This window comes from Haliaeetus albicilla, chromosome 4, assembly GCF_947461875.1.
Source record: "Haliaeetus albicilla chromosome 4, bHalAlb1.1, whole genome shotgun sequence".
In the NCBI taxonomy this organism is placed as follows: domain Eukaryota; kingdom Metazoa; phylum Chordata; class Aves; order Accipitriformes; family Accipitridae; genus Haliaeetus; species Haliaeetus albicilla.
Window position 1 is genome coordinate 7,653,975 of NC_091486.1, and position 24,360 is coordinate 7,678,334.

The 24,360-nt window shown below is 40.0% G+C and overlaps 1 protein-coding gene across 3 annotated transcripts in view; it reads right to left on the minus strand.

Annotated features, from left to right (window-relative positions):
• THSD7B (thrombospondin type 1 domain containing 7B) overlaps nt 1-24,360 on the minus strand; it is a 336,992-nt gene that overhangs the window by 213,597 nt on the left and 99,035 nt on the right. For all 3 annotated transcript variants that reach the window (XM_069780784.1, XM_069780785.1, XM_069780783.1), the window contains exon 4: nt 5,452-6,247. In XM_069780784.1, the coding sequence (XP_069636885.1) occupies nt 5,452-6,247 (796 nt within the window). The remainder of the gene's footprint in view (nt 1-5,451; nt 6,248-24,360) is intronic.

Genomic DNA, 24,360 nt, shown 5'->3' on the forward strand with positions numbered 1-24,360 from the left:
CAGACACTGACATCTTAGGGCTACAGAAGCAGCTGGCTTTCAGCACAATTTGAAAACAGAAGAAAAAAGCCCAATTATTATTGGACCCTATTTCTAAAATGTTACTTATTGAAATTAAAAAAGCAGTCACTGTTCCTTTATTTCATGCACTTTTAATAAAAGCAAAGGAAATGAGAGACAAAACTTTTTAAAAGAACACTAGAAAATAAAATCTCCTTCTTATCCAATAGCTCGGGGATTTGTTTTCAAGCCTGAGCACTGAGGCTTGATTCCTACATCTGCTGGGAGGAATGTGAACACACATCTCCTCTCCCCAATCAGAATCGTAACTATCAAATAGCATATTACAGCACAGCGTTTCCACCTCCGGACTGCGAAAATTTTGTATTCATCCAGAGAATAGAAGAATGTCAACACTAGAAACTGCAAATAATTTTTTCCTAAAAACATACAACAGCACAGTGGTTAAGCACAATCCACTAGGAAATGGATAATGGAAATTCAAATTACAGAGGCAAACAAAAGAGCTGAATGCTGCTCTACCTCGGCCTTGACGGATAGGTTATCCCTTGACTGAGTTTGACCTGAATTTTCACTTACAACGGCAAAGTAAACAGAAACCTAAATCCAACTCTATTATATCATTGTTGTCATCTTATACATAGACTGAAGAGTTTAAGAAATATGTACCTAAAAAGACTCCTAATCCAAATAATAATAATAAAATACCCTAAAATTGTTTGCTCCTGACTTTAACTTCTCAGTATGCTTTGTGAGCGCACACATCAGGTTAGAAAATCAGGTTAAATTTATTCAGGATTTCAATGTTTAGCTATGGGTGCTCATTTCACTAAATTATAATTTAGTGTCTATCCTAAATAACTTTTTTTTTAAGAAGAAAAGAAACACAAGTGCCTTTGTCTCACTATTCAGTAGATTTTTACAACTGTGACAAGACAGAAACCCAAAAAAAGCAGAAGTTCTAGCACATTCATTTCTTGCAACTGTTTCAGAGATTTATTTTTTTTTTAAATGCATGGAAATGCTTATGTTTGAATTTGTTACTGGATATGAAATTTAATGCAAACCAAAACTTTTTTCTGAAATAAAATGAAATCTGAATTCTATCTGAAACTGTATAAAAAAAAACTTCAGCTTTTTAAAAGCTTCAAATCAGATCCATAAAATCATTCTATTTTGATGTTATTCCTTTTATTTTCACTAATATAAAGTTTCTACACCAAAACTGTTTCTGAGCAGATATGAACCTGTCTGAAGGTCTATTGATGTTCTGCTGCTCAATTGTCTTCAAGTATTTTCAAAAAGATCTGTCCCTCCCTTTCCTCTTTCTTTCTCCCTTTTGCCTTCCATTTTAACAAATGTAGAACCTCCAAACTGAAAAAATATTTCATCAAAAACATACCCCAGCTCTGTTTCCCCGATACAGCACGTCCAATCTTCCACATGCTTGCGCTCCTCTCCAAGTAATTCCCATTTAGATTTTCACCTTTAAAATTGCTAGGATTTTTGCTTGCACCTTTAAGGCTGGTACGGACACACAGATCTCCTGGTTTGGGTTTGTGTGGCGGGGTTTTGGTAGCGGGGCAGGGGCTGCAGGCCCGGCCCCTGTGAGAAGCTGCTAGAAGCTTCCCCGGCTCCGAGTTGGACCCGACTCTGGCCCACGCCGAGCCCATCAGCGATGGCGGTAGCACCTCTGGGAGAACAGAGTTAAGAGGGGAAACCTGCAGTGAGTGGGGGGATTGGAATGTGAGAGGAACCCCTCTGCAGATCCCGAGGTCAGTGAAGAAGGAGGAGGAGGAGGAGGAGCGGGGAGGAGGGGATGCCCCCGCAGCCCGCGGTGAGGCGGCAGGCTGTCCCCCCCAGCCCGTGGAGGGGAGCGGGGGAGCAGATGCCCATCTGCAGCCCGGGGAGAGAGGAGCCCACGCCGGAGCAGGGGGATGGATGCCCCCCAAGATGGCCGCCGCTCCGTGGGGAAGCCCGCGCTGGAGCAGCCTGTGCCTGAAGGACTGCGGCCCGTGAAAGGACCCATGTGAGGGAAGTTTGTGAGGAACTGCAGCCCGTGGGAGGGACCCCTGGTGGAGCAGGGGAAGAGTGAGGAGTCCTGCCCCTGAGGAGGAAGGAGCGGCAGAGACAACGTGTGAGGAACTGACCCCAACCCACATTCCCCGTCCCCCTGCGCTGGTGGGAGGGGAGGAGGGAGAGAATTCGGGAGTGAAGCTGTGCCCAGGAAGAAGGGAGGGGTGGGGGGAAGGTGTTTTAAGATTTGGTTTTACTTCCTATTATCCTTGCTTTGATTGGTAGTAAATTAAATTGAATTTGGGGTTTTTTTTCCCCAAGTTGAGCCTGTCTTTTGCCCGTGACCATAAGTGGGGAGTGATCCCTCCCAGTCCTTGTCTCGACCCACGAGCGTTTCTTTATATTTTCTCTTCCTCATCCCACCAGGGCCAGGGGAGAGGAGTGAGCGAGCGGCTTCATGGTGCTCTGTTACCGGCTGGGCTTAAACCACGACATTTCCTTATAATGCAAAGGATTCTTCAGCTCCTACCTGAGGGTTCACTGTAAAGCCAAAGGATCCTTTTTGCAGGGTTCAACAGCATAAATTAAGCATCAGTGAAAAAATGAAAACAAATATCAGGCACATTTCCCACCACTGCTACCTATTTCACAGAGAAAGGACACCCCATCTGCCATTCCCATCAATCACAAACTTGTTAGCAAAGAGGCCAATATTAATGTCCTGCCAGTAACCCAGCATCTGTAAGAAGTGAATGAGTTCCATCTTTTAGTCTTTAAAAACCAGCTTGCACCCAAGCCCACCAAAATCCAATTTTGGGCAAAAGACAGTTCTTTCACACTGAGGAGCGTAGCCAGTACCCTCTCCCATCTGTGAGCACAGCGGCTGCTGCTGCTCGCCAGCCTCACTGGCTGCTTCACAGCCCCGAAATTAGACACCCGTAAATTAAACAACCTTGATAATAAATTAGGCATCTTTGCCATTGCATCATAAATTAGGAGGCGAGATGAGCATACGGTTCCTCTCCTCACGTGGCCTTCGATCAGTCAGGGGTGGTTAGCTGACCACTCCTATTACCTACCGCCTTCCTGCAAGAATCTGGCAGCGGTGGGAGGCAGGGTGGTGGCAAAGCCCTGGCAGACCAGCAGCTCAGAGCCTGCTGCTAAAGCATGTCTTTGGATATCCCTCTCCTTGCCTCAGTTTTCCAGAAATTTAATTTGTATCTCTCATTGGTACTTACTCGACGGCGTTAGTCGAAATAGGAAACCTTGGCCATGAAAATGCAAAAGCACAAATAAGGCACTTCTTTCCAGTTTTACAGCAGATGCTTGGCTGCCTGCCAAACCCTGCTACAGGGTTATGTAAATGCATTTACTCTTCTTTATCAGTAGCCAAAATATCATCGCTCTTGTAAAGCTACATCTGCAAGATCGCGTCCATTCTTCAGAAGAATGGCAGCAAATATGCTGCACAACTGAATGAGAAGGACATTACCAGGGGATGCTTAAAGGGAGTCATTGTCATGGCTATTTGATACTAGTGACACTCCAGCCCTGGAATTAAACACAGGCTGGATTTTAGGCTGGATTTTTAGGTTTGGACTTTAGGTCCAAAAGGAGAAAGGAAAAGTATGTGATTATCCGGACACTGTAAGACGACGTGACCTTTTGTCCTCTATTCAATAAATGGACTTTTCTCCTGTATTTGGAGTAAGAGTAAGGGATGGGTCAGGCTTAGCTCTCTGCAGTAAATCTGAGACACAGCCTCAGCAGAAAAAGTCTGCCAGGAGGCGGCTAATGGAGTTGTACAGTCCCAAAAAGGGGGCTAGATCACCAAAAAACAAGCCAGAAAGGAGCAAGGGGTAGAGTCACTGAAACTAAAGCTCCCAGGACCCTTTGCACTGTCATCCAGAAATTCAGTGTATAACTCACACAGTAGCACAACGAAGAGAAAACATTTACAGAAACAGCATCTTCCATTCCCAATTCTTACAGCAAATATAGCAGTGAGGGTGAAATTTTAACAAAGTCAGGATCCCTTTCCCAGCACCTCTGATAAGGAATGAGATACAAGAGGCAAAAGAACAGCTAACAAGTGTTAGCCGACATAAACCTGCTGCTGGTCGCACGGCAGCATAAATCACAAGTGACTCCATTAAACTCAAGCAGCTACAAGAGCATAAAATCTGTATATTTAGAATCAGCATATATTTAGAGACAAGTAATAAAGTCAAGATGTTAGAAACTGCTGGAACAGTTCACAAAGCTTGACTTTTTTCCAACCAATAAAAAAAACAGGTATAATAGGAGGGGGTAAGAAAAAGGCTAGAATGTATATTTTCACCTCAGTATGTGTGCAAAACTGCTGGAGACATTAACACAGGTAGAGAATTGGACATAAAATAACCCCTTCTCTCTGCAATTTGAGTTTGCGCAGGTGCCAGGAGCTATAGATTTCCAAGAAACAGATTGATTTCCACAAAATTCAGGAGCAGGATTTTTCAAGAACTTTTAATACCCCTGAAAAACAGAACATAAGAAGTTCTCCAGAAATCCTGACTTTCTCAGAACTCAATCAATTTCTCAGTCACCTATAGCTCCTGGCACCTGCCTAAATCCAACCTGAAGTCAAATGGCTGAGCTTAGATAACTTAAATTTAAATGTGAGAAATAGAGAGAATAAATCTTTCCATTATTTGCTGCACATTACTGTAACCTTCACATTTGAATTACAGCAAAGCAACCTACGTAGACTAAGAGAAATTGTTAGATTATCTAACACATGAGGACAGAAATCAACAACCACTACCAAAGACAGACGTGCAAGTCACCTATCTTGTATCAGCATCCTGGAGTTACACCAAGATGGGAAGGCTCCTCAGTAAGCAGGAGGACAATCACAGGTTTGCTCACTGATCTATCTTTCCAAGAAATACCTTCTAGTAAATTCGCAAGACCAAACTTTTCAGACTTAAGTTCATCCAGTGTTGATTTGTAAGAATGAAGGAGTTTAAGCTGGTGCAATTTTAACCTCTTCTGCCAAATACATGCAGTACATGACTGAGAATGAAAACTCCCTCTCCCACAGCCAGGGCCCAGCAACAGTACAAAGTGATATATAATTCCATTTCCTCGATGTTTCCTCAAAACAACAAAATAAAACATAAGAGAATTATTAAAAACATAAAATGAATTAAACAGTCACAAATCGTAGAAGAATGCAAAATATTCAGCATACGCTAGCTTTACAAGAAGGGAATTAAATCAAAAAAAAAAAAAAAGACCATAAAGAAAACACATAAAAATTTGCATTTAAAACTCAAGAAGGGGAGCACGTTTGCTGTGGTGCTGCGACACAGAGCAAGCGCTCCATCAAACTAACCACTGGGGATGAAATAAAAGACGAAGCACCCTTACCTCAGCGCTGCATTTTTTCCATCGTTCCTTACACACCTGACCTGCCTGGTTTGATAACCGATCTCCACCTCCCCGGGACGGTGGTGGGGTTTATAGCCTTGAAGTCCAGGCGTGCTTCGCTCTCCAGAGTCCGAACCCAACTCCGACATAGTCCTCCCTGCCAGGTCACCGTCTTTAGGATGGGGCAGCCGGCATTCACCCCACGACCCCACTCGGAGGCTGTAAGTGTGCTCCTCCTCCCCAAGAGGACAGACGGGAGCGCCGCAGGCTCTGGATTCGGTCAGATTTGGGCACGGGGCACCCCCATAGAGAGGGGGAGCGATGACCGCCCGCGTCCGGTGCTGCAAGCTCTTGGCACAGCCCGTGCTGCACTCGGACCAGCTGGAGAACTGGGACACAACGCAGTCCCGCGGGCAGGGCACCAGGCAGGCTTGCTCGGCGGGTGGCTGCGGCGTGAAATACTCACATATTTCGTTGGCGACAACCGTTCTGTTCAGCTTCTGGAGGCAGCGGACAGTCCGGTGCTGCAGCCCGTGCTGCGCGGTGACACAAGCCTCGGCTCTCGCCTCACCACCAGCGAAGGGGACGAGCCCACACCTGTCCCATCCCGAAACTTCCCACTCGAACAGCTCCAGGTGCCAGTCGCAGACTTTAAAGCACCTCCTCTGGCTTTCGGGTTTGTCCTTCTGGTGGCAGTTCGCGTGGTACGTTGTCCAGCCCTCCGCGTGGGTGCACCAGACGGCCCGACTCCGAATGCCCCCCAAGCCGCAGTCACCTACGCACCGGCCCCAGTGACCTGCAAAAGAGGGGGTGTTGAGAAATGCCATGCAATACGCCTGCCACAGATCTGTCCTGATGCCCGGTAGCATCCAAACCATAGCCTGCCACGGATTAAAAAGTAGAAAACTACCTGCTAGTCCCTAAAATTGGTTAAACACTTCCTAAAGGCTGCAAGTCATTTCTCCTCCCAGTGTGCTCACATCACTAGACCACTCAGAGAAACTTGTGGGGGAAAAAAAAAATGCCCCGCAACATTTCAAATTAAAGGCAGGCCAGGCACATTTCTGTAGCAGTAAAATGCATCCCAAAGCCTGAGGAAATATGAATATTTAATTTCACTTGTACAAATGAATATAAAAATGATCATAAAGGAACAATAATCTAATAGGAAAAGAAAGTCAAGTTAGATAAGAGGAAAACAGTCTTAATAGAGCAATTAGTCAATGGAATAAACTGCACTGGGAAGCAGCTGAATCATCATCCACAGTGATAAAACAGTGAGGATAAATACTATGAAAATAAGAGCATACTCTTAACAAGAGTTTGAAATGGAGGAACTGACTTAATGTGATAGTGTATGTACTGCAGGACAGGTCCCGCAGGGTGATGCTCTGGCAGCAGAGCCCCAATAGCATAGAAGGCATCTCACGTGCATCAACTTCTGAATTACCCTGGGATGTACCTCGAGCAAGTTGTTCCCATTTGCAGCACATGGCACTATAAGAGGTGGTAAAACTAGCCATTCAGGAAGGAAATTAAATAAAAATAAACCCAGCGATGTCATTTTTAGTTCTGGAGCACATGAACATGTATATGTAATCATGTGAATCTTATTTGAGGATTTTCAAGTGAACATAATCAGACAAGGCTAAATAAAAAGATTTTTTTGTAACAATATTATTCGAGAAAAGTACACCAAGCCAAAAAAAATAATCTGAGGGCTATAAAGTACAAAATTGCTTACAAACTGAAAAGAAAAGGTAGAGAAAAGTATGGGGGCCAAGTCTTAACATACTAAAGGGATTTTGATGATCATGTCTCAAGTGGCTCTCATCTCATTTCTAAGTTTAAAAACTTTCCAATACCTCATAACAGAGCCATTTCACTCAGTAATAACACTGCATATATAATTCTTGCTTGAAAATACACTGCAACTACCCTATCCTTTGTATTTTTTCAAGGCCGTAAATGAACTTACAATAGGTTAATTTGTATTAAGAAATGCTGCTCCAGTCAAGTTTTTTAAAATTTATTTTAAAACTACCAGAATCAGTTACATGCTTACACTGCAAAACCAAACACACACATAAAAACCAAAACCAGCCCCATAATGGCTGCAATTATACTGCCAGGTATTTCATCCAGCTGATGGAGTTTTTGTTGGTAAACCCATTGTTCTTTCTTCATGAATAGAGGAGTTAATCCTCCAGAGCCAGGGGCCTCACACAGTGTAATAAAAAGCAAAAATAAATAAATAAAAATTCCTGTCCTTTTTCCATTGCTAATAAAGGGGGAAAAGTAAATAGGCATTGGATATAGCCAAGCTTCTCCGCCAACACATCCCGCGCTCTTGCCATGTCCCTTCTGCAGGCACTCCTCCCTCCTCATCCCCCAGACCAGGACTGATACCCTACCCACGGTCTGGCACCTTCTCCCATGGTGGACAGGCAGGGGGGAAGAGGGGTTTTCAGGGTCGTCAGGGTTTAGACAGCTCCGGCTTTTGTTGAATCCTTCAGGCTATGTGAAAAATTTTTGTCCCTTTTATGCCTCTGTTTCACGCCAAAAGATATCAGTCCAAGGTAAGGAGTCAGCCATAACACATATCTTCAATGGGAAAAGGCAGCATCAAACTATACTGTGCTCTACAAACTGTACTACACTAATGACAGGCTTTCGACAGAATCCAACGTGCTTAAAAACTGAATATTCAAAAATATGAATCTTTAAACATGCTTTTGAAGTTCAGTTACATGAAGAGGTCCATTGACAATTTAACTGTTCATCCTTGATACTTTACCCTTGATCTAGAAGAATATTCTTATACAAATGCCAAAAAGATTCAAAACCAGACATCGGATTATGTATATACTGTCATCTTACTAAAAATAGTAGTCAAAATTCAAACCTCAAGTACTAGGTAGATTTTTATTAACAGAGCAAAGTAATTGCCACAAAGACTAAGCATCGCAATGTAATTGTATTATGAGCTTTTTTCAGCATTTATTTCTCTGAAGCAGTTCAGCAAAGGCAGTGTAATTTTTTGAGATGTGGAAGTTTCAGTACAGGGAAAGTTTGGTTTTCACCAGTTTGTTATTAAAGCAAAAATTCCAGAGTAATATTGTTTCACTATAGCATTGAGCATAACAGTATTTTACTCATCAGTAGGACCTTGAAACACATTACACCAATTAAGGACTTACAACTTGTTTCTTAGGATAGCAAATAGCATTAAAAATAGCACTAACCCCCCCCATGGAGTAATACAAAGCAGTTGTAGCAGAAGAGTGGCCAAATTACAATCACCAAACCTACCACCACTCTTTCACTACTGCACAGAACTCTCATCTCGTTGGTACTTTTTATACATTTCTGGGTGTTGTTTATGAACTACTCTATGTAATGGCTGCAAATTTACCAATCCTTATATTAACAGGATAGAGAGAGACGCAGCAGAAACCAGAAGCAAGAAGTGGCCATTATTTAATGTCAGATGTGAATTTAGAATGAAAAATTACCAAAAAAAAAAAAAGTAAGCAAGAACTCATAAGTAATTACACTATGTTAGACACATCACAATTTGCAATTATTCTCTGGCAAACATCCTAAAAACGCAGCCTGCTCTTGGCATACCAAAAAAAGAAGCATGAAAAACAAGGTAAAAAATCAGATGCAAATCCCATTACTATAGATTTTTTTCACTTCCTGATGATCTCTTCAGGACGCGGCAGTAAACTTATCCACAATGTTTCATTGCTTAGTTAAATATCCTGTTCAGTAGCTGAAATGAGGAGAAGGATGTAAATACTTCCTAGTCAATAGTCTGCTTTGTAATTAGAATTTAATTATTTTTAGAAGAGTCATGTTAAATTTACACTTTTCTTGAAATAAATCTGAGTCAATTAAAAGAAACATCTCAGCACAATGTGAATAATAATCTTAACTCCATTTTATTAAAAACCCACTGGAATTTAGGCATCAAAAGCCTGAACTGCAGAAAGATGTTTTATAACTCCCGATCTAAAACGGGAGGCCACTGGTAATTAAAGCAGAAGACTAAACAAAACGAAATATATTTCACAGCGATCTGTCTATAGAAAGTACAAAAAGATAAAGATAAAGGATAGATCTCATCCATCTCCTAACCACTGTAACCTAATCAGATACTGGATGGATGTCTGATCTCATCACAGCAGGACACAGGTGGTGAAGGAGACACTGTGGACGTACGATGAAACAGGGGAGCTCCCAGCTTCAGAAATGAAAAGTCAAGCAGAAGTTGCTTGACTTGTACAAAAATTGTAAGAGACAGTGAGATGTCTTTGTTTATGGAAAACTGTAAACAAAGACTTCCTACTGTCTCTTACAAGACATCTGTAACACTACAAGTAATGATGACATGGAAGGGATTAATAAATCAAGACAATCTAATAAAGAAAAACTACATATTGTTCTGTTTGCCATCTTTTATCGGCCAGAAAGAGTACTGTACTATCATCCCATACAGCTTCTCTAATCCTGTTAAAAGCAGGCAATAACACAGCAATTGTAGTTTACTTGGTGTAGTGTGCACTGATTCGCTCTTCCTGCCTGCGAGACCTACCTACAACTATGCAATAATTATGTCTGAAAGGATACAGTGACATCTGCTCTTTGACACACAGGTCATACAAGCATAAGGCAAGCAGGCTATTCAGACAATAATTACATGTTACAGACAAAATGAAACATCACTAAACATCAAACCTAAAATAGGAATCCCAATAAGAGCTGCTTAATAAGTATGTTAGGGCTTAATAAGGATTGCTACAATAATTATGCTCTGTTTAATGTGACATTTAGCTTAATTGCAACCATTTCACCATCTGAGAATTCATTCAACAATAAGCATCTTCCACAATTATTCTGTGCCTGTAGCTATGTACTAATTTGCAAACTTAGGACAAGATCAGCAATCAGTTAAATAGAGTATTGTGTTAGGAATTCATTTCAAACAGGTAATAGGTATGCTCCAAGTCACATCTGATACATAAAACAGTGAAGGAGCACTGAAAAAATTAACGGACAATCACTGGAATAGTCCTCCTATTTTCTACACTTTTTGATTTTGTCTTTCAGTTTAAGTATCAAATTTAGGAGCAATTGTTCTAGACCTTAACAATTTGTTTTTAAACAGAATCTCCTAATTCTTAGACAAAGATCCCCAAATATCATAACAGAGGCATACGACTTCATTAATTCCTGGCTGAGGAATAACTCTACCAGACATGATTGTAACTCCAGAAGATCACTGCCGTGTCCGCTTTAATTGAATACTTCTGCTTGAAATGTCACATAAACACTCTGGATGTCATTCTAGCATTCTTCCACCAGAGCATGTTTATATGAAACGGAAAGTTCCAAGTCATTCTGCAATTTCTGAGAACAGGTAACAACTGAGTCATACATTACAACCAATTAACCTTAACTATTAGTAACAGCGGCAAAATGTAAGTTCCACTGAATAGGTTTCCTCAGAATTGGTTATTTTATGAGAAGTTTTTATGAGATTTATGTAATTTTTATGTGATTTTATGAGACTTGGACATATATTTATTATGAACCAAACTGTCAAAAGATCGTATGAACTACCACTATTGGGTTTTTTTGGCATGATGCAAAGACATTCAATATTATACCAAGAAAAATATTTCTAATGATTCGGACAAAGATCTTGCTATGCTGATGAAAACCGTACCATTTGCCTATCATGCTCTCTCCATGTCAGTGTACGCAGTCCAGTCACATCTTTTCTTGCAGACTAAACAGACTAAATGAGGACCAGCTCCGTAGAGAGTCTACGATACCAAATCTGATAGGTTTAGGTATTTTATATTACAAAGTAGTATTAGTATAGCTGTTATTCGCATAACTACCCACTCCCCTGCTTTATGGAAGAGCCATCCTGTATGCCTGCCCTGCATCTACTGCCACATCTCAGCCAAAATACAGCTTTTCTTCCTTGCCTGTACTTAACTCTCAATTATTTTGCTATTTATTATTAACAGCAATTCAGTAAAACACTTTCTACTATAATCTGTCTGAAAGATGCTATACAAAATAAAAGACTATTGTACAATTTGCAATGTGTCATGCAGGGCATATAAAATTCCTCTGATTCCTGGGATTAATTTTAAACACCTGCAGCACTTTTTTAAACTTTCATGACCTACACAAATGAGTAATTCAGCAGCTTAGTTATTCATCTTATTTTAGATCTGAATAAAAGTGAAGTTTAGTGACTTATAGCCATGCAGCAGTTTGTTCCAATTTTACATTTCAGGTTTTTCCCTTATTATCCACATGCAGTAACACTCAAGACACTCTCCAGCAAGAAAGACATTCTGCAGCAAAATGTAATGAACACTGCTGTTTATGAAAATTCAGTGATTTACTAACCCCTTGGCATTTGAAGGCAGGACTTCTCAATATTAAGCACTAATGTAAACTGCATTAGCTGAGCTACTCAATCATGTGCCCACACCCCAGAGATGGCCCAAGGAAAAATATTCTTTTCAACTCTCAGTTAAAAAAATAAAAAAAAAATAAAAAAACCCAACCCACACATTCCAAAACATTTCTGCAATACTCATCCGACACAATTTGAGGGTTCGCGAGAACAGATTTCTTGCCTTGATAGCAGCTGACGTTAGGAGATGAGGCCATAACAGATATAAATTTATGTATACTATAAAAACAAAAAGTATAAATAGATGTTATCAGTAGATTACAACTATGAGTAGTTTACTGCATATGAGATTAAAAACATCTCAGTACTGGATTATAGATAGTTATAATCAAACTCTGACCTTTTTAAAATTCCAAACATCTATGAAAACCGATTCCTTTTAAAACATAACAGCCTCTATAAGTTGTTTGTAAATGTAACTTTAATAGAAAAAGCAGCTGAAAAATGTTTCTTCGGTCACTCCACCTTGACTTTGGGGCTTATATTCCCCAACGGGAACTGTTATTTCCTTGTGAAAAACATCCAGAATCAATAAAACACCAGTTACGCAGCATCTCCTGCAACACAAACCGCCCAGCTTACCAAAACCAGGGAGAATACGTGGGCATTGCTGGACACCCAACTTAACGATACCTTCTTCTGATCCCGAGCCTCCTCTCTAGTTATGTTTAAATCTTCTCCCCAGCCCATAGGAAAGCTCAGACCCCTTCAAGCACAACGAGGTAAGAAGTCAAGGAGGTCTATTCTGATATTTGCAGGGAAGCGGAAGGGAGCTTGATATATTTGTGACTGGGATTATTTCATATTTGCCTGTAGGAACTGGGTGATTCAGAATGCCCACTCCAGTTTTATACAGGTCCTTACACTGCTGGTTTAACACCAGCAAGCTTTGCACAAGGCTTTTTCTGCTTTGCCGTACGCTGGCTCCCCCTCGCCGCCCTTGATGCAGGCAGTCACTCCAAGTCATTTCTCCAGCGCGCAAAGCCCAGGTTTCACCCCAGGTTTCTTGCTAGTAGCCCAGCAGTGGGTAGGATCCCTGCAGAGGCGATACACTCCGCTTTGGAAGAGACCGCCTCATCCGCATTTCCGCAAGGAACCTTACCAAACAACGTCAAGATCGGCGCTAACGGACCCCTAAAGGAACCGCACCAGGACATTCCCTGTCAAAGGTTCGATGCTCTGAGATGGGGACTCAGTGGGCCAGCTTGGGGGCAAGCACTGGCAGCACTTCGACATCTGCTTGGTATTCGAGCTCCAAGACACAAAGAGAATTCTTGTATTGGTTCTGCAATAATTCGTTCCCTGGCGAACACCAAAGATACTGCCATCCCTTCTTCCAAATTGTGACAACTGCGGTTTCTAATTTTCTTACTCTTTCATGAAGCTTAAATTATATTTGTTCATTGAAATAATAGCAACGTTCTGTTTTTCAAAACTAAAAATTTAAATAATTTTTTTCACAAAAAAATTGTCTCAGAAAAAGTTGTGAAATAATACTGCAATCAGCACACCTGCAAAACCTTTCTGAAGTGTCAGAATTTACTGCACAGGCGCATAATCACAGAAATGTGCACATCCCTCTCCAGACATCATTTTAAGGGAGAACTACATTTTTCCTGCTCAGCTTCATGCTATTCCCAACTTACATATTTTATAACCCACTACAGGACAGAAGCCAGCATACTTTTTCAGATACTACAGCAATCAATACACCATGGTAAAAGAATCGAAATCCAGAACAGCACACCGAGGTGCTACCAAGTCCGGCTGGAGTTAAATGGTAGAACTGCATTAAATCTCTCTCCGTCTCCTGCAGAGCTGATGTGTACACACCTACAGATGTGTTACAGATGTGTTAGTGGGGGATATTCTCCAGGTGGGACCTGTGATGAGCCTCAGCTGGGGCAGCCCCTCTGCCCATGGGTACTCCCCTTGCTCCGGAGCAGAAGTGGGGCTGCCCAAAGCTCTTGGAACACAAAAGGCAGATGTAAAATATAGACACCGTGTTCCTGTACAGAAATACCTCCTCAGTCGAATGGGCCAGACAGTCATTATTCTTAATAAGCATTACAGAAGAGCTATACAACGGGCAGGATTTCCCATGGTGCCCAAATTGCTGCTAATTAGTAGTTCTGCATAGATGGAGAACACAGATGATAACAATTCCCTGGCAACAGATAGCATAATTAATTCATGTGAAAAGTACTGTTTTTAAATATGTGCACAATCAATTTTATAAAAACCGGACAGAGGTTATTGTAGAACTATACAACCTGCTTTTACTGGGCTTTTTTTTTTTTAATTTACAGTCCATATTTAATTATCCACTTTTAATTATTTATAATTACATTACCACTTGCTCTAGACACTCTTCTTAAATGCGCCAGATTCTGGAGGAAAAGTATTTAGGGAAAGTACAATTCTCTGCAATACTTGGAATAAACAATACGAGCACCTATGCCAAAGTTTGGAATGATAAGTGTTCTCCAGCAGTACATCAATCTGCTTGTCTCGCAGACGCTGTGAGCACAGGCTGCTGACAGGAGGAATGGCTGAGTGTTGAGCAGCGTCTAATCAATCTAAGAGGGCCAAAGAGTTTAAGTTTCCAGACAGTGTAAATCAGGATGAAGGACTTTAAGATGCAAGTGGTTTTCACTTCAGGGAGAATGACAGGCATACAGCAAACACTAAAAAAAACCACCCCACACCAAACAAACAAACTCAACAAACAAACAAAAAAACCCCACCACCCCAAAGAAACTAAATAACTAAATTCAATTCACAAAAATTCATGGGGAGGGCAGGAAATGTAAAAGGAAGGCAATGACAAAGACATTAATTTCCAAATTGAAATAATCTCCCATCACATCATAAATTCAGCTTCTTGATTGCAAGGTCCACAAGAACAGAATAACTAAAATACTTGAGTTTGCACTCAGAGAACATGATCACATTCCCTCGTTCAGATTTGCAGGTGTTAAGATTAGAAAAATCTTGAGAATCTTGTGACAAGAATTACAAAATATAAGTAAGCGTAGCATATCTAGATAGGTACATGAAGAAAGAAAAATCTCCATCCCATCTGGAGGCATATTTTGCCAGGCATCGTTCCAGATGACTACAAATGCAGGTGGGTGAAAGCAAAATATTGTCAGATTAAGATCTGTACATCAGGCCAGACTGAGATACAGGAATCTTATGAACAGGTTGTATTGTCCTGTGATGCTTTTGAACTTTTCTGTTTTTTTTTTAAACTAGCACATTAGACATATTTAGTTGCTGGAGCGCAGAACACGGCATTCAACTACACCCCCTCCAGAGAAACAGCCCCTCTGCTGCAGTGCTTCTCTGCAAACCTGCCTCCCAAATGAGAGCAGCAAAACCTAGAACCAGGGCAATAAACCATCATAACTTAAAGAGCAATTTTCTACGTATTTTATTTTTTAATTTAGTTTTTTTCTTTTCCAGCTGACTTAGATTCCTTGGAGCAAAAGCCAGTAACACTCTAAGGATAAAGCGAGAAGAGAGGTAGTCTTGCCCATGAATGTGTGTCAGTACATTAACACAAGCCCAAGCGTTTCAGGTCCTGCAGCGGGCAGAGCCCTGGTCCCACGGTCCCAGGGCGGGAACAAGCACGTGGGGAAGGGGCAGAGTTTGGCGTTGGTTTTTTTTCTTTTCAATATCTACACTGCTGAAATAAAAATAGAACATCAGTTCCAATAATTTAAAGATGGAAGTGTTCAAACATCAAATCGCGTCCTAAAATTATTCAGAGGTCAGCCTTACAATACTGGTAGATCTTCACTACCTCTTTGGCAGATGGTTTGCTCATGTTATTCTGAATTTACAGTGGTTACGTATTTCTGAACAGTCTTCAGCTATCACTGAAATCCTAACAGACATGCACCTTTACATACATTCTCACAAGCTTCAGCACAAAGGATAAAACCATGTCCTTGGAGATGTTTAAACAACAGCTGAGAATATATATCCTGAAGATGAGTTTGCTAGCATAGACCCACGTTTCTTTTGAAAACCACTAAGATATGTGGCAGGGTGCAGGGAGCATTCAGGTTCTGCTAGGGCTGTTTGCTGAGCAGACATGAAGAATTCTGAACTTGGAAATCTGGTTACTGTTGCCATAAAAGATATCACACTATGATTTTTTGAAGTAAAAGAATGGTAACATGGAAAAATATGTTACAGATGCACATATGCTGTACACGTATTTTACATCCAAATGTAAACACCTGCATTTACGATGTTAGCCCACACTTTGCAACTGAAGTTTTTCAGAAACAAACGTTCTTATACATAAGTAATCATTTAACAAGGCCTCAGAAAATGCAGCCCTTAATAGATTTAATTAACAGGTTAATGATGTGCATAGCATGCATGCTTTCAAAAGCAAAGATTTTCACATTAAGCTTGTTTCTGTTTCACAGAAGCAGCTTTCTGTAGAATATCTGTGCTAATGTAATTACACATCTGGTACTTCTGCTGCTTTCAATTGCAGAGATATTTATAAACAGTGCTACTAATTTACACAAGAGTACCTAGCTGTTGTAATGTTTTACACTACAAATAAACATATTTGCATGAAAATTCAACTGGAAAGAGTTCTTTTTGTAGCCCTGAGTTGTTAGAGTGAATATATAAAATTATCATTTAGCCTGCAAAATAAATCTAACATGTACACTATTGTCATGAATGCCTGGGAAACCTACACAAACTAAGCATGCCTCAAGTTCACCTTGATACAAAGGGGTTAAGCACAAATTTTTAGACAGTTTTTAGACAGCACGGGTAATCATCTTTGTTCCACTGTGTCACCAACATGGCAAAACTAATGTTTTAAATACCATTTCTTGGCAATGTTCATTCATCATCCTCACTGTAACTGGGAAATGCTCGAAAACCAGGCCAGAATAATGGAAATCCCACATTATCTCTACCAGTATTGTCAAGAAAATGCAGTGGTTATTAATTTAAATATGCTTCAAAGAACAAATGATCACAACTTCAAACACGATTCAAAAAGATAAAAAGCCATTCCTGCCTCAAGCTGCTTTCAGTTCAATTTAGGTCACATTTAGGTTCATCATGATAGCACCTGAAATCCCACAACTTACTAAATATTGACAGAAGATGCTGCTGCCCTAAGTGTTTCATCAAAGGAGCAGATGAGTCCTAAGTCCTGATGGGGCATTACTGAAAGGCGATGCTATCAAAGTAACCTTTCAACACTTGCATGCTCAAACTCAGGAATGCCTGCATGGGAGAAAAGATAAGCCAAGACAATGTACTCCTTTCTGCTTCATATTTTAAGGCACATCCAATTAAGAAAAATCATAAATTATTTAATAAAAGGAAAAGAATATATGCGTGAATGTGTGTAACTTTGCTGTCAAATATATCTATATACACACATACATACATGCTATGAGATATTATATTCAAATTATCCCATTTTGCTCACATTTTGGACTCAATGAGTGTTTTTTCACTCAGTCTGTACCCAATGCAGGAGAAGCATATGTAAAATGTCATGATTGCCATATCGTGGCTTCCAAAATACTGGAGCCAGATCCTCATCCTTCTCTGAGGAAACACTTCCAGTGTCTTGGAGGTCACAATGGAGGCTGTGGATACTTTTGAAGATGACATGATGACAGGCACTGGACAAAACACTGAAATCTGCTCATCTAATTAGTCCAAAGTCCCTGACAGTAATCTGGACAGGCAGAACGATGAGTGATTTGGGGGGACAGGGGAATAAAAACACTTAGCTAATACTCCTGAACCACAGATTTCAAAGGGCTTTTAGTTTTGCCTCTTTTATGCAAGTAAGCTGTTTCCACATGAACTAGCTCATTAGTATGTCCTAGCTATTTATTAACCAGTACATGGAGATTCAGTATCACCATAAGAAAACAATAAACTGTTACAGAAAGAGCTTTCTTGAGAAACGGACTGGGCTACCTGGCCTCTTCCAGAAGAAAATCCACCTCTCAGTCTTCTCCTCAGGCAGGTTTAAAGAATTACAAAGTTCACAGCAAAGTTGGCGTATCCATCCACGAACTTCAACATTAATAAATCTGTCTACACCCTCAACTGATGGACAACACTCAGCTGTAGATAAATCAGACTGGTAGTTCTGTGAAATAAGAAAAATCGGTTCTTCCACTAAGGATACTGAAATAACTGTTCTTAATTGAGTTTTAATTGCACTGGGCATTCTTTAATTCAATCAAGCCACTTGGAAATAGTCTTCTATTAGAAATGTCTATTCCCTTCTTAGGATTTCCACAATAAACATTATTCAGAATATTCTGAAGCAAATAAAGACAATTTGATTTGAGATCCTTTTAACAGTAAGCCACATATTTTATATCTATAAATAGAAATGACTGGTCGAATGGCAAAAATCAATGCAAAAAAGGGAGCTAAGAAAATGTAATCCATATTAATTACATGTTAAAAACATTTACAGTCTGTTCTATCTGAAGTTTAGAAATTCAAGATATTCCTCATCTTTGAAAATTGATCTTAAATGACTCAAATTCTTTCTCAGATGATGAAGAAAGATTTTTAGTTTACGTCAAATCTCTATATTACTGCAGATGTAGAAAGAAGGTTCCAAAAAGTATAAACAGAACGCAGGTATATGGCTACTAATGTCCATTATCTTCAGGTGTTTTTAAAACAAACAAACAAAATTTAGATTTCTTTAAAGAATATTTACTGTTCCCAAGATGCGTTTTTTAAAAATTCTTTCTTACACTAAAACTGGTGTGCTAAATTTAAACTGTTTCTACTTTACTCCCTTAAGAATAAAGGAGAGGCAAATATCTCCTGGACCTCTGAGCTTAGTCACTAAGAAGATAATGTAGGCAGCTTTGTCATAGATTCTTGTACTTAAAGATCTCAAACAGCTCCATCAGTTAGACCAGTTAGGTTTATTGCCCCATCACTCTTCCCAAACGATTTCACTGCACCATCTTCCTACTCTCCCAAGTATTCTAACTTAAACCAATAAAGCAATCTTGACAGGCAAACTAAGCAACTGAATACTTTCCTACATTAATTTTTACACATGCAAATAAACATTATTAATGATTACTCAGGCAACATTTCCATTCATCTAAGTTTGTCTGGTTACAACAGTTGCTGCCCAAAGAATTTTCCCTTGATAATGACAGATGTGTGATCACACACCATATCCATGCGATAGCCTTATTTACTTCCACACACAATCAGTTTCCACCAGACTAAGAAAGCAGAAGCTTCCCACTATGCATGAGCCAGCATCGCATCAAACTCTGCAATAAAGCAAGAGACTAAGACAGTGTATGTACTCCTAAACTAAGTTTCTCCAACAGCATCATTTTCAGGACCTTTTTCTGGATCACATTTCCCCGTATCTTCTCTGCTGTTCAGGACAACTTCCCACAGGATCCTACCTCCCTGGGCAAGTTAAAGTCCATGCTTCCAAGATCAAGGAAGGACCTTTAATCCACTACTTTCCTTCCTCACTCCCCTCAGGATCTTACACTCCACCATCTCATGGTTACGGCAGCCAAGGCTATTGACTACCACATTCCTGATCAGTTCCTCTTTAACTGCAAATAGTCCACCCAGCAGATCATCACCGTAGTTGGCTTGTCCAGCATCTGCATACAAAGGATGTCATGTAGAGGAGTAGAGGCAGAGAATGATACACGATGGGGTGCAGGCTGGCACTGGGGACCCCACCACTACTGCTAACTCACTAGTGGTCAGCTAGAGAAATGTGCACCTGGAGCTGGACAAAACTGGTTAGGGGAGCTAATAAAAATTAAAATTAAAAAAAAAAAAAAAAACACACCAACAAAACACACATGGTAACGTGGACCAATGAAGAAAGAGAAAGGAAATTAATATGACCCCATGTGGATCCTACAGTGAGGAAGAAGAAACCATCAACATGAACATCTTGTTCCTCCTGGGAAAAGACTCCAGATGCTGACAACCCACCACCACCAGGATGAAACCATCAACTTCAGGATGCACAGCAGCGAGGCAAAAGTAACACCAGGAAAGGTGCAGAAACTGAGAAGTGTGTGTATAACAACTTCAACTGAATTATTCTTCTTGCTTTTTCTGTAACAATTAGATCTGGACTAATAATGATTAGACTCAGGATTTCAGCTGTAATAACAATACTTAATTGGCTATATTTATATCTAAGGTGTAGTGAGAAAAATTTACCTTGAAACAGACACACTTCAACTTCTATGAGACGGACTCTCTTTCTCGGCCCATGCAGATCTGTGGATTTTCATTCCTGCAACCCAAGCGCTATCGCTACCACAAATAAACAAGACGGAGAATCACATTCTCCCAAACCAGACCGAGCAGAGCACTCTGCCAGAACGCTGGTAAAAACACAAATGCCTGCTATAATGCAACATATTCAAATACCTTAGTCTCGGGAATAAATCAGCTTCAGACATTTGTGTAAGAAGAAATAAAGATGTTTTGCATCAGCCCTCTTAGAAAGATCCTTCCCACTTATTAGGTGCTGTAATGCCTTAGAAAAACAAATTCACTACAGCCCTCCGACTGCAAAGTTCAGAATCTCAGGTGTTGCAACAGACCTTAATCTTTTCAAATAATTAATTTCATTTCATATGTAATAACTGAAGAACACTATGCATGACAAAGATACTTATGATAGACGCTGACTTTAATTTTTTTCAAATACCAACTGATCAGAGCATTTTATAAACTCCTTAGATTAAGAAGGCTGTACTAAAGCCCTTCTCAAGTTTCATATGTGAATAAACCCATCCATAACAACAAGTCTGTAGGGTTTTTTACATTCATAATTTATGGGCAAACAGATTTTCCCCATCGAAACTTCAGCGAGGCTCAGAAATACCTCTTTATGGCCACCTTAAACCCCTAAATCATGCAATTATAATGAAATTGCTTATGTAAGCTACATTGAAATATTAATTCAGCATCAAGTATATACATAAACAGCACACGGCAGTAACAACAGCATATGTCATCTGACCCACAAGGATTACAGCATTCAACAGCTGGACTGTTAGAACAAGTCACCGGGTGCCAATCACATTGATAAAAGATAGGGGGTTTACTGATCACAGTGCACATTCTTTGCCCCAGGGAAGAAGAAGAACAGCTGCTACTTCCTGTAAAATCCTTCATATTTCCTCCCTTTAGGGAATTCAAGCCCCAGACATATGAAACACTTGGGCAGGCAGGAGAAATCATTAATTTCTTCCAGTCTACTTTTATGTATGCATTTGCTAGCTCAAGGAGAAAAATGTTTTTACAAGAAGACCAAATATCTTCCCCTACTACGTCCATGTTCTCCACTCAGGCGGTTATGAGTGTCAGGACCTGCAGTCACTTGCCAGAAGTACCCATGGCATCATCTTCCAAAGGAGAAGACAGAGGGCCAGATTCTGGTATCCATTAAGCCAGCACCAATTCAAGATGAGCAGACTGAGTCCACATTCCTACTCTGTTCCTCATTTGTCTCTGTCCTACATTTTGGATGTCAAGCCAATTGCCAAGTTTCATCGATGAACCTCAGTTTGCCAAGAAACATTTTAAGCAATGTCTTTGAATTTCCAAATGGATATCAGACTGTTAAACAATTTCTTTTAAGATGTCACAGGAAAGAAGCCAGTATTGACTCGGACTCGCTTCCAACTGATGCCTAATCCATATTACAATAATAACGTAAATTATCACTAAGGAGTGGTTAGCCATTGTGGTCAGATCACATTGCAGGCAGGCAAGCTCAACCAATAAGTAAACTGTGAGGGAGAATGGTAAATGTGCTGATTATGTAAATGTAACTGTTTGAAGTCAGAGATGTGGGCCTGTATTTCACTGATAAAATGAGTAAAATAGAAAGAGACACTGTGTAAGCAATTAAATTTAACTTTTTAATCAATAAAAGGAAAACTGGGACCTAAATCCACTTTATAGGATTTAAGAATCAAAGTCTTCCTGCAACTCAAAGACAGCTGTGATGCCCGTTTAACTAGAGGGGAACTTATCATAAGACAAAAATGTCACATTCTATCTTGATACCACACACAAGAGAGTCATCTATCATTAGATCAAGATAATTTGCTGGTAATGATGCTCCTGATCTTTAGTTCTGGTTGGCATTCTTTGTAAATAAAGCTGTGCTTGCAACACTTTTGATGGCAGCATCTCACAAGACTTTGACAGACGAGCCCACCTGTCCTTGTTAACGTTTTGGATTTGCTTTTTTAGGTCCACTATTTCTCCAAGGATTCCAGAAATAGGAAGCATATTGTGCCTTTAAACTTGCACTTCACTGCAAGAACCCAAGGTTGGCAGAACCAAACCAAGGTTGGTACCAAGGTGTCCACAGCTGCAAAGCATCAATTCTTCCACCTTGTCCTATGAGGAGGCAACCCAAGCTATCAAACACAGCGGTCCAACACTGAGTCAGAGAGTCGTTTTGATTTCACTACTGTCTGCCAAATACAGTCAGGTTAATTTTTCATTCTCTCTTCATTGATTCATTTCCCTGTGTTGCCACTCAAACATGGCACAATCCACCACCAAACATCAACTCCTTCTCTGCATAAAACTCAAAAAAGTCAGCAGTTTCTACAGATACTACTTATGCCAAACTTCTTCCATTGCCCTTATACACAACTGTATGTGAACTGCTGCTCAGTATTTTACCTTTCAAGGACCACAGCCATATCCATTTATCTGTTTTGTGAAGTACTGCACAGTGTTACAGTCTTATTAAAAGAACCAAATACCTTTACTGATATTTCCACATACAAGAAGCGACTGAGAATATATATGTAGCAGACAGGATATGTACATAAACACACATTCAGATGTATTTCCTGACGCAAGAGTAACTGAAAAATAAATCTACTACACAGTCAAGGCTGCAACAGTCAGACTTCATTCTAAAAAGCACAAAACGACTACCATCTGCAATGCCTTTGATAGTTCACTAATTAATGATCAAGAATGTATTTGCTTCAGCATAATTTTATGCTTTTATATGGATATCTTATTTGATTATAATTATCACAGACTGTAGAAGTTTATTAGGGCCAATCATTTCTTAATGCAATTAAAATCCCAAGGGAACAATATGAAGTAATTTTTATTGGTTAAAACGATGAGAGCTTATAACCAAAAGGGAGCCTACTAGTCTATGCAATTATTCCAAAATATAAAATTAAAACAAACTGCATGAATTTTTCAACAGATTTTCATGAATACCTGAGTTAAAACAATGAGCAGGTGTTAGAAGTTGCAGAATGAGCTGATCTTCAGGCTCCTTCTAACTCCTCCAGCATTCACCAACTCCTCCAGCATTCACCTCTTTGGGGAAGGGATTATGCGGCCTTTTTCTCCTCCTGGATGAAACCACCCACTCTCAAAATAAGCTCTCTGGGCTACTGCCTGTTTCCCAACCCTGTTAACACAACACCTCTAATTCCTTCTCTTTCACAACACTGTGACACTTCCTATTAAAATGAGTCTAAACACCATTTCTCCACAACACAAATAATTATTTGTTCTTTCACCCAAAGGTATTAACATGAAGATTGGAGGGTAAAAACAATAAGTCTCTATGAGTGGATTCTATGTACATACATCTTATCCTGCTCTTTTATACAATTTTAGCATACCTCCACCTTGGAGCTGGTAAAACAAATTATCCCCTTTCCCATTCTGTCATTCTCTCTCTATTGTCATCCTAAAGGTGTTCCTTTTCTTTCTCTGCCCAGACAAGAGCCCTTCTGGTTTTAGTATGCTCTTTACCCCAAGACCTGCTTAAGAAAAGTAATACATAGCATGCTGATGGGTGCCAGAATGTGATTTATTTCCCATTTCACAGTTTCCCCACAGTTTCCCCTGAGAACCCGAGTAATCACTGCAAGAACATCTCATCACTGCCACTGTTTTAGTCCCATTTGCTCCCCCTTAAGAGTGCCTTTTGATTTAACATCTTGCATTTAACCAAGATAATATTACAGTGTTCTAAAAAATGTTGATCTTTCAGAAATAAATCTTTAGCGAGTCAATCTACATTGGATGGCTGCTTACACAACTGTTTCCAAACAATACAGGCAAAGTTCCACTATTCCTTACACCATTTTCTCATCTATTTAAGCATTTGGTAGTTCCATTGAATGAGACCCAATATCTGATATGCCAGACAAAACCTGGAGAGAAACTAACTTTAAAAAAACAGTTCTAAAGAAGATACCTTACATTTTCTTAACTAACAGAGACCTAAGAAAATTGTCTGCAGAGGAAGAAAAGGCAGATCAGGAAAACACCAGCCAGCACTATCTGAAGCGAATAGCTTCTTT